Genomic DNA, 12,028 nt, shown 5'->3' on the forward strand with positions numbered 1-12,028 from the left:
TTCTCTTGGGCATATACCTAGGAGTAGAATTGCTGGTCATATGATAATTCTATGTTTAACTTTTTGAGGAACTGCCAAACTGTTTTTCACAGTGACTGAGTCATTTTACCTTCCTAGCAACAATGTATGTGGGTTCCAATTTCTGCACATCCTGGCCAGCACTTGTCATTTTCCATTACTTTGATTATAGACAGTTTAGTGGGTGTGATATGGTAACTCACAGTGGTTTTGATTTGCATTTCCCTAAGTGACTAATAATGTTCATGTGCTTGTTAGCCAGTTCTGCTTGTTAGCCATTTGTATTTCTGCCTTGGAGAAAAAGTCTATTCAAGTCCTTTTGTCTGTTTTTGTTTTTGTTTCTTTGTTTGTTTGTTTTTTGAGACAGAGTCTCACTTTGTCACCCAGGCTGGAGTACAATGGTGTGATCTTGGCTCACAGCAACCTCTGCCTCCCGGGTTTAAGCGATTCTCTTGTCTCAGCCTCCCGAGTATGTGGGATTACAGGCGCCTGCCACCGCACCCAGCTAATTTTTATATTTTTAGTAGAGATGGCATTTCACCATATTGGTCAGGCTGGTCTTGAACTCCTGACCTCAAGTGATCAGCCTGCCTCAGCCTCCCAAAATGTTGGGATTACAGGCGTGAGCCACCGTGCCTGGCCCCGCTTCCCATTTTAAAATTAGGTTCAACTGGGTTCTGTAGCTCACACCCATAATCCCAGCTATGCAGGAGGCTGAGGCAGGAGGATCACTTGAGCTAGGAGTTTGAGGTTACAGTATGCTGTGATTGTGCCACTGCAGTCCAGCCTGGGTGACAGAGCAAGACCTAGTCTCTTAAAAAATAAAAAAAAATTGGGCTGGGCGCGGTGACTCACGCCTGTAATCCCAACATTTTGGGAGGCCGAGGAGGGCGGATCATGAGGTCAGGAGATTGAGACCATCCTGGCTAAAACAGTGAAACCCCATCTCTACTAAAAATACAAAAAAATTAGCTGCGCATGGTGGTGGGCGCCTGTAGTCCCAGCTACTCAGGAGGCGGAGGCGGGAGAATGGCATGAACCCGGGAGGCGGAGTTTGCAATGAGCCAAGATCGCACCACTGCCCTCCAGCCTGGGCAACAGAGCAAGACTGTCTCAAAAATAAATAAATAAATAAATATAAATAAAAAAAGGAAAATATTAGATTGTATATTCGTTGTTGAACTGGAAGAGTTCTTTGTATATTCTGGATACTAGACCCTTATCAGGTAAATTACTTGCAAATATTTCTGCCATTCTGTAGGCTTCTTTTCACTTTCCTGATAGTGTTCTTGATGCACAAAAGTTTTTTAATTTGATGAAGTCCAGTTTATTTCTTTTGTCGTCCATGTTTTTGGTGTCATATCTGAGAATCCATTGCCGAATTCCAGGTCATGATCTATTTTGTGTTAATTTTTTTATATGGTAGGAGGTTGTAGTCTATCTTTATTCTTTTGCATGTGGGTATTCTATTGTTCCAGCATCATTTATTGAGGAGATTGTCTCTATTGAATGGTCTTGCCACCTTGTAGAAAATCGCTTGGCTGTAGGTGTGTGGGTGTATTTCTGGGGACTCAATTTTATTCTTGCCATTTGCCTTTGTAAGGGCAGAGTTTCTTGTTTTTCTCCCTTTGATAACAGGATCATGGGGTTGACAGCAGCATTTTCCAGAATCCTAAAAAGCTTCATCTCACTATTGGGATGTTGGTGCTTTTGAGTGAGGAAGAGATCCAGCAGACATGTGAGATGCTGCAGAAGTGTAAAGAGGAATTCATTAAGTGAGTAATCCTCAGGGATGGGGTTGGGTGGTCTACCTGGGCTGGCTTCTTTTTGGTGTTACAGACTTTTTTTTGAACTAGAGGGTGTACGACATGGGAAGGATTCATGCGATTTGATGGAGCCCACTCAGGTAATCTAGGCTAACCTCTCATATCAGAATCTGTAGCCTTAATCACATCTACAAAAGTCTCTTTGCCATGTAAGATAGAATATTTATAAATTGCAGAGAGTGGGACATCAACATCTCTGGGGGTCATTATTCTGTCTACTACAGTAACCCAAACATTATAACACGATTCTCTGGAAAGTCTTCATTATATTTTAGAAACACTGACTTTCTTTTCTTTTTTTTTGAGACAGAGTCTTGCTCTGTCGCCCAGGCTGGAGTGAAGTGGCACAGTCTTGGCTCACTGCAAGCTCCGGGTTCACGCCATTCTCCTGCCTCAGCCTCCCGAATAGCTGGGACTACAGGCACCCGCCACCACACCCGGCTAATTTTTTGTATTTTTAGTAGAGACGGGATTTCACTGTGTTAGCTAGGATGGTCTTGATCTTCTGACCTTGTGATCCGCCTGCCTCAGCCTCCCAAAGTGCTGGGATTACAGGCGTGAGCCACTGCACCCAGCCTCTTTCTTTTTTTTTTTTTTTTGGTCAGTACAAATAATTTTATTTGATTCAGCAAGAATTTAAAAAGATAAAGCCTTTTAAAATTATTATTATTATTTTATTTATTTATTTATTTATTTTTAGAGACAGAGTCTTGCTCTGTTGCCCAGACTAGTCTCAAACTCCTGGTCTCAAGCAACCTTCCTGCTTCGGCCTCCAAAAGTGCTAGGATTACAGGTGTGAGCTGCCATGTCCAGCCAGTTCAAAAAGGATACCAGAAATAGTCTAAGCAATCTGTTTTGACTCAGGGAAAGCATTACTGTTCTGAGGGCAGAGTTGTTACTCTTTTTTACTGTAAAATTTTAATTTACACATACATCTGACATAACAGCTTTATTTCAAAGAACCATATCTTCCCGTATTTCCCTTTACTTTCTTCCTTTTACTTAAGACTGACAAAGGAGAGCAATGTGAAAGCCAATTCACTCAAATAGTTTTTTTATTCCATTCTTGTAGGCAGGCCCCATGCTATTCTAACATGGCCTTATAGAAATGGTTTACCTGGTTCATTGGATAGAACAAGGTAAAAGGATCTAAAATTTTTCTCTAGTTATGTCGTATATGAAACTGTGTAGCTGGGTGTGGTGGCTCACACTTGTAATCTCAGCACTTTGGGAGGCCGACGCGGGCGGATCACGAGGTCAGGAGATCGAGACCATCCTGGCTAACGCGGTGAAACCCTGCCTCTACTAAACTGCAAAAAATTAGCCGGGCATGGTGGCAGGTGCCTGTCGTCCCAGCTACTTGGGAGGCTGAGGCAGGAGAATGGCGTGAACCCAGGAGGCGGAGCTTGCAGTGAGCTGAGATGGCGCCTCTGCACTCAAGCCTGGGCGACAGAGCGAGACTCCATCTCAAAAAAAAAAAAAAAAGAAAAAAAAGAAAAGAAACTGTGTAATATAAACACTTTATGGGCCAGTTATCCTTTTCCACTAATTGTTTTAAAGATAAACTATTTTTCTTGAGCAAGATCATAATCTGATAGGGTTTGCAGTCTCCTATCCTTTCTGAATCTGAGAGAGCAAAAACACTTCTTGTCATGTTCTTTGCTCAGTAACAGACATACCTGTTTTCTTTAGATCTTACCTGAAATGCAAAATAATTTGGTGTTTGTCATTAGATACTTGCCGTTTCCCTTGTATAAAGCAAAACATTATGCTTTATTTTACAAAGTAGGGCAGTTTTACCTGGTTTAAGGATCAATTCTGATACTTTAACTTGTTTCCAGTTTACTTTTTGCTAAACTAAACTGAAAGCTGCTGCATTTCCTTGGCTGCCATTGGGATAATCTTGCTAAAAAAAAATTTAAAGGTAGATAAAATATTTGTTTAGAGAAGTATTTGTTCTTTTTACCTTTTGAAAATCAGGTCACAGGTTTTTAATCACTGAAGCTTTATCCTAATCTGTGGGAAGATTTAGCTGAGTTCCTCCCTTTTATGTCTCTTGGTGCCTTTTGTGACTAAATGCCAAATCGGAGCCCTTTAAGCATGTCAGAGTTAGTGTGCCTAGGGAATAAAGAGCAGTCTTAATAGTTCCTCAGAATTTTTGACATGACAGTATGAAAACAGTAATTGTAGTTTTTCAAATTCAGCAAAGCTTTTGAAATAGGACAAAGTTACCCTGCCAAAAATCTGCAGTGCATGCAAAAATTTGTTTAAAGATGCTCTTTTTAAAAAGCTGGAAAGATGTGGAACCAGCGAGTAAAATAAAGCAAGCCTCCCCAACCTTCTTCTAATTTCCCCCGTCACATGCATTTGTTTAAAAAGTGCAAAACCGATTTACTTCTGAGAAGAGACTACTTCTTAAAAAAACAAAAAGGGTACTTCTGTTAAAGCTCTGGTAAGTAAATCAGTAAATTGGATCATTGAATTTTTTCTTGCTCTTTGACCTTAATCTTTGTGCTTGGTATATACTTAGAAAAAAAAATTGTAAATAATGGCATTTCTAACCTGAACCTTTTATGGTGTAGTGGTCCCAAATTAAAATATGAAAGGAAAACACTGAAAAATGAACAGACCTGTACATAGTGTGCTGTAGTTTAATTTGATGGTTTTTAAAATTGAAGGATTGAAATAAATGTGGCTATATTGGAATTTGATTTAAACTGTGGTGCTATATGGCTATATTAAAGAAATGAGTAGTTGAGTATTCGTTTTAAATTTGGGGGTAGTTTTTTAATTTGAAGGATGCTATAAGACCAAAAACAGGATTTTTGTTTCAGTTTTTCAGCGAAAGGCTTATGTAGCTCTATAGATTTTGAATGAATTATTCAGTGTTTAGTAAATTCGGAAGCTCCGGCTGTGTCCCTGTTGACTTTTCTTTGTGAGATGTAGGACACAGACCGTGCACTGGCTCTGAGTATGGAGTCTGACAGATGTGCAGCTCTTCTTCAGTCCCAGCAGCACCCTCCTGTGCCTCAGTTTTCCCAGCAGGTCTGACGTCAAACCACAGAAGTTTAAAGGGACTAGAAAGAGGAGAGAAAATACCCATGAACAAACGTTAATGCCTGATTATTGCCTCACGTGGCATCAGTTGGAAAGTAATTTGCTTACTGGTGTCCCAGATGTAATTGTTTGGCCACCAAGACAAAGTGTTTATCGGGCAAACCATTGGATTTCTATCCTGCTCTTTAATCTCCCTCTTGATAAATCTTAGGGGTAGGTTGAAAGAGTTTGTGTTTCTGCTCATAAAGCAGGCTTTGGATCCTGTTTCGTTGTTTCTAACTTTTTTTTGTTCTTAGTACCCCATCTAATTCCAAGTATTTGAGGTAGTTAAGAGGACATGTATACAAAAGAAATGTTACAGTCAGAGATTTAGAAACCATAAGGATGGTATAGGGAGAAAATTGTACCTGAAAATCAAGGTAAGATACTAATTGTACTTGAGCATTAAAGTTTGGTACTATTTTCTGACACCAGTGTACTTGAACTAAATTACAAAAAGAAGTACACCACTTACTATAGTTCTTGTCTGATAAAAAGCAGTATGACAATTTTTTTTTATAGTTTAAAAAAGTTTTCAGTTGTGGTAAAATACAGCATAAAATTTGCCATCATAACCATTTTAAGTGCACAGTTCAGTAGTGTTAAGTACACTCAGGCTGTTGTGCAGCCAACCCCAGTATAACAGTTTTTTCAGGAGAATAACCTTTTCTGGTTCTCAGTCTGTCAAAAGTTTGTCATGTAAATCTTAATAAAGAATGCTAAATGATGATGGACAGTGTCTTTAACAGGAATTTTGCAGAAGATAAAAACATTGTTCTTATGGGTCTTTCTTCTGTTGACCCTAGAAATTGCAGATGTAACATTAAATATAACCCATTAAAAACATTTTAGTGGGAATCTAAGCCAATGGTGTGATGCTTTCTGGTGATTTAACTATGCAGGGTGAGAGCTTTAGAAATGGTGGGGGATGTATATTTAGTGTGAAACTTTTCTTCAAACAGACTTTTTTGACTTCACTTTGATAGGATTCAGTGGCAATCTTTCAAATTGAATTCTTTGGCTAGTGCTTGGAATGGAGATATATTGTGTATTGATTGAAGCTACATACCTCAGATGACAGTTCAGAGCTTGGCTTGTGTTTTGAAATGTTTCACTTCTTATTAGAGGTGGCTAAAGGAAGACTTATTATGATCAGGGCTGTAATTTTTCTTAATTAGAAAAAGTATCTGGGCCAGGCGCAGTGACTCAGGCCTGTAACCCAAGCACTTTGGGAGGCCAAGCTGGGAGGATTGCTTGAGCCCAGGAGTTTGAGACCACATTGGGCAACATGGAAAGAAAAGTATCTGCCTAAAATAGTTGAGTTACTAATTTCGTACTGAGAAAAGTTTTGGTCTTATACAATAATAAGGCCTTGAAGTGTTAAGGGAATCTTTACTATTAGGATTCCTAGGCTACAAAGCATCCCCATGACCTGGGTTCAATGTCAAGACAACTTTTTTTCCAGCTGTCTTTCGATTGATCCTAAAATCTCTTTTTTTTTCTTTTTTTTTTTTTTTGAGACCGAGTCTCATTCTGTCACCCAGGCTGGAGTACAGTGGCGAAATCTCTGCTCACTGCAAGCTCCACCCCCTGGGTTCATGCCATTCTCCTGCCTCAGCCTCCCGAGTAGCTATAGGTGCCCGCCACCACGCCTGGCTAGTTTTTTGTATATTTAGTAGAGACGGGATTTCACCGTGTTTTTCCATGTTAACCAGAATGGTCTCGATCTCCTGACCTCGTGATCCACCCGCCTTAGCCTCCCAAAGTGCTGGGATTACAGGTGTGAGCCACTGCGTCCGGCCTGATCCTTTTGTTTTTAAGGCACCACCACATTTTTACTTAATGACAATATAGCATGTATATTATGCTGTTCTTGCATTATTGCTATAAAGAAATACCAGTGACTGGGTAACTTATAAAGAAAAGAAGTTTAATTGGCTCACAGTTCTGCAGGTTTGCAAGAAGCATGCTTGGCTCCTGGGGAGGCCTCAGGAAGCTTCATTTATGGCAGAAGGTAAAGGGGATCAAGCATGTCACACGGCAAAAGCAGGAACAAGCAACAGAGAGTGGCAGGGGAGGTACCATACACTTTGAAACAAGTAGATTTTGTGCGAACTCAGAGTGAGAGCTCATTTATCACCAAGGGGTGTCCCAAGCCATTGACGAGGTCTGTCCCCATGATCCCAACACTTCCCACTAGGCCCCACCCCCAACATTAGGGATTACAATTCAACAGGAGATTTGTGCAGGGACACATATTCAACTAATATATCAGCCTGTGACCATATTCTTCTCAAAATTGTCCAGAACAGCTTCCCCCTTAAAACGTCCATTTAATGTTTACCAGAGATTTATTGAACACCCATTTTGTATAAGGCATGGTGTCAGATTTTGAGGATATAGATGTGGATAAGATGGAGAAAGTGCCTATCCTCCTGGGGTTTGGAGAAGACTGTGCAGTGAGCTGATTTTTAATTGGGTTTCAGCATGGCACAACAAGACCTTTTCTGGTTGGAGTACAAGTTTCTTTAATAAGGGGCCCAGGAAGAAAACAGGATGATGGAGCTTTACTTAACACAAAGGTAATACATGTTAACTTTAGGAAAGCCAGTAATTATAGATACACAAAAATAAAATATCACTTGTAATCTTACCACTTAAAAATAATTACCATTAACATTTTGGATACGTATATGTATGTTTTTCCTTTGATGTGTAATTTACTTACAGTAAAAATGCACAGATCTTAGGTGTAGTTGATGAGCTTTGACAAAATGTCTATACCTGTGCAACCTCACCCAAATCAAGACGTGGAACATTGCCATCACCCCATGAGGGTCCCTCATGCCTTTTTCCAGTGACTTCACTTCTCCCAGAAGCAACCTCTGTTCTGATTTCTATTGCATAGATTTGGTTGGTTTGTTTTTTAATGTCCTCAAATAGAATTATTCAGTATATACACTTTTGTTTTGGTTTATTTTGGATATTTTTAAAAATTTTAACTTGTTAATGGATAATACATTTACATAGTTCAAAAATTTAAAGTTGCAAAGGATATGCAGTGCAGTTTCTCTACCACTGAAATTCATCAACCACCTACTTTCCTCTCTAGAGGCAACCAGTGTGTCACTTTCTCTGTATCCTTCCAGGGATTTTATAGATGTGTAAACAAATATATATAACATATATTTTTTCTTACCTCCATCTTTTGTACAAGTAGCATAGCATGCACATTGTTGTAGACCTTTTTTAAAACTTAGAAATATAATTTATTATATCAGTTTTATATATTATTTTATATGTTTTTAATCAGTTTTTTATATCTTTTTATATCAGTACCTAAAAGCTTCCTTAGTCACATGTATAGTTTATTTATTGCTCATAGTATTATAGTTTATCTAATCAGTACCATGTTACTTGACTTTTAGTCTGTTGCCAATCTTTTGATACTCGAAACAAAACTTTATGCCTCATTTAAAACCCTATGCATAGGCCAAGTGCAGTGGCTCACACCCATAACCCCAGCACTTTGGGAGGCCAAGGCAGTCTGATGGCTTCAGCCCAGGAGTTCGAGACCAGCCTGGGCAACATGGCAAAACCCAGTCTCTACTAAAAATACAAAAATTAGCCGGACATGGTGGCACACGTTTGTAATTCCAGCTACTTGGGAGGCTGAGGCACAAGAATCGCTTGAACCTGGGAGGTGGAGGTTGCAATGAGCCAAGATCACGTCACTGCACTCTAGCCTGAGTGACAGAGTGTGACCCTGTCTCAAAAACAAAAACCCTATGCATAAATTATTTCTCATAAATATGAGTCTATTCTTACTGCATCATGCTAAGAGGCACATATTTGTCTGGTTGTTTCTTTTACTGTTAATATTCAGCTTGGTCAGTTGGTTCAGGTGTGGTCATGACCATTGTTTATAGAGCTCCTCTTTAGAGAGGTCACTTTATATTTCCCCCAGCCTTTTGCCCAAGTTTTTAGCAGCCATTGGTGATCATTGTCAAGATCTATTATTATTATTATTATTATTATTATTTTTGAGATGGAGTCTCACTCTGTCGCCCCGGCTGGAGTGCAGTGACATTATCTTGGCTCACTGCAAGCTCCGCCTCCTGGGTTCACACCATTCTCCTGCCTCAGCCTCCGGAGTAGCTGGGACGTCAGGCACCCGCTGCCACACCTGGCTATTTTTTTGTATTTTTAGTAGAGATGGGGTTTCACTGTATTAGTCAGGATGGTCTCGATCTCCTGACCTCATGATCCACCCGCCTTGGCCTCCCAAAGTGCTGGGATTATAGGCATGAGCCACCGCGCCCGGCTGAGATCTATTATTTTATCAGGGGTTGCAAGATTCTAATTTCATTGTTCTTTCTGCATTTACTAGTTTTGGAGTTCTTCTGTAAAGGAGAACTTTCTTTATCAACAGTTACACAAGTTGATGTGTAACTGAATTCATAATTGTTTCCTTAGGATGGGCTCCTGGAAATGGAATTGCTTGGGGAAAGGGTTTTTATTGAAGAAGACTTCTCATAAATATTGACAGATTGCTTGTAAAGATGTGATATCAGGCTGAGGGCAGTGGGTCATGCCTGTAATCCCAGTACTTTGGGAGTCCGAGGCGGGAGGATCACCTGAGGACGAGAGTTCAAGACCACCCTGGCCAATATAGTGAGACCCCATCTCTACTAAAAATACAAAAATTAGCTTGGTGTGGTGGCAAGCACCTGTAGTGCCAGCTACTCAGGAGGCTGAGACAGGAGAATCACTTGAACCTAGGAGGCGGAGGTTGCAATCCGAGATTGTGCCATTGCACTCCAGCCTGGGCGACTAGCAAAACTGTCTCAAAAAAAAAAAAAAAAAAAAAAGGCCAGGCGAGGTGACTCACACCTATAATCCCAGCACTTTGGGAGGCTGAGGCAGGCAGATCACAAGGTCAGGAGATCAAGACCATCCTGGCTAACATGGTGAAACCTTGTCTCTACTAAAAATACAAAATAATTAGCTGGGCGTTGTGGCGGGTGCCTGTAGTCCCAGCTACTTGGGAGGCTGTGGCAGGAGAATGACATGAACCCGGGAGGTGGAGGTTGCAGTAAGCCAGGATCGTGCCACTGCACTCCAGCCTGGGCAATAGAGCGAGACTCCATCTCAAAACAAAACAAACCAACCAAACAAACAAAAAAATAAATAAAGATGTGATATCAGTTTACACCTCCACCTTTGTTATATGAGTGAAACGCTGTTTGTAACTTGTTGAAATAGTAGAGATGGGCACCTGAGAGATGAGCCAAGATAGTAAATGTCTTTATGGATCAGAACTGTCATCTCTTGACTTTCTCTATGAGACCGTGCTAATAAACTGGTATTGGGATAAATATAGTGTGACATTGGAAATACTTTCCAGTGTTTTCCAATTTGTGTGCATTGAAAATTTACTAATTTTGAAATTAGAAGGGCAATTAGATAATGTTAGGGAAAAAACACAACTACTATGTTACTACTATGTACATATGTAAGTAACATACATATTTGACTATGTATATTAACCATGTTTCAAAATATAATAGCCCTCTTAGCTTAAACAGTTACAGATATCTTAATGCTTTTTCCTTTGCAGTGACATTTCTGGGGGTAAACCCCTAGAAGTGGAGATGGCAGGGATAGAATACATGAATGATGATCCTGGCATGGTGGATGTTCTTTACGCCAAAGTCCATATGAAAGATGGCTCCAACAGGTATGTTTCTGGAATGCTTCTTTGTTTCAATCAAGAGGTACCTAAAATCATCCCCAAAAGTTTGATTAATTTTGATTCCTTTTCTTTGAGTTCTTATTGTAAAGAACATGTTAATTATTTCTCTCTCTCTCTTTCTTTCTTTTTTTTTTAAATAATCTCTTGGAAGAGGAATTTGTTGTAGGAAAAAGTATCATACTTTAAGTCTGACTTTTAGGATGGGGGTCTTACTATGATCAAGCTGATCTCAGCGTCCTGGGCTCCAGGGATCCTTCTGCTTCAGCCTCCCAAGTGGCTGTGACTATAGGTGCGCACCCTGCACCAGGCTAATCTGGTAGCTGCTGAGTTACTTGGGTAACGGGTGTTGATAGTTAGTCTTTGTGGAACTCAGTGGTTCCTTTTGTGTTTTCCAGGATAAGAGGCAGGAAGGATGGCATTTTAGAATATGAGTTTCAAACGTGATGTAATGCGGTTGTAGTGGATACCGGGACAAAATGGGGATGAAAACTTTACCAACTTCATAGGGTTATTAATCTTAATTTTGGCTGGGCATGGTGGCTAATGCCTGTAATCCTAGCACTTTGGGAGGCTGAGGTGGGTGGATTGCTTGAGCCCAGGAGTTCAAGACCGGCCTGGGCAACAGAGTGAAAGAAGCTCTCTATAAAAAGAAAAACAAAAAAACAAACCAAAAACAAAATTAGCCAGACATGATGGTGTACACCTGTAGTTTTAGCTGCTCGGGAGGCTGAGATGGGAGGATCACCTGAGCCTGAGGAGGTCAAGGCTGCAGTAAGCCGTGATCACACCACTGCACTCCAGCCTGGGCAACAGAGCGAGACCCTGCCTCCAAAAAAAAAAAAAAAAAAAAAAAAAAATTGGCTGGGTGCAGTGGCTCACGCCTGTAATCCCAGCACTTTGGGAGACTGAGGTGGGTGGATCATGAGTTCAGGAAATGGAATTTACCCTGGCTAACATGGTGAAAACCCATCTCTACTAAAAAAATACAAAAAATTAGCCAGGCGTGGTGGCGTGCGCCTGTAGTCCCAGCTACTCAGGAGACTGAGGCAGGAGAATCACTTGAACCAGGGAGGTGGAGGTTGCAGTGAGCCGAGATCGCGCCACCGCACTCCAGCCTGGCAACAGAACGAGACTCCATCTCAAAAAAAAAAAAAAATTAAAAAGATTAAATTACTTAAAATGCTTAAAATAGTGCTTGGCACACGCTTACATTATCAAAACATCAAAAAATGTTTACTTTTTTTTTATTATACTTTTTAAAGTTCTAGGGTACATGTACACAATGTTCAGGTTTGTTACGTATGTATACATGTGCCGTGTTGGTTTGCTGCAC

General features: G+C 40.4%; 1 protein-coding gene across 3 annotated transcripts in view; it reads left to right on the forward strand.

Moving 5' to 3' along the window:
* ASCC1 (activating signal cointegrator 1 complex subunit 1) overlaps positions 1–12,028 on the forward strand; it is a 116,711-nt gene that overhangs the window by 54,132 nt on the left and 50,551 nt on the right. For all 3 annotated transcript variants that reach the window (XM_025395767.1, XM_025395768.1, XM_025395769.1), the window contains exons 6-7: positions 1,657–1,793; positions 10,561–10,680. In XM_025395767.1, coding sequence (XP_025251552.1) covers positions 1,657–1,793; positions 10,561–10,680 — 257 coding nt within the window. The remainder of the gene's footprint in view (positions 1–1,656; positions 1,794–10,560; positions 10,681–12,028) is intronic.

This window comes from Theropithecus gelada, chromosome 9 (genome assembly GCF_003255815.1).
Source record: "Theropithecus gelada isolate Dixy chromosome 9, Tgel_1.0, whole genome shotgun sequence".
Lineage (NCBI taxonomy): Eukaryota > Metazoa > Chordata > Mammalia > Primates > Cercopithecidae > Theropithecus > Theropithecus gelada.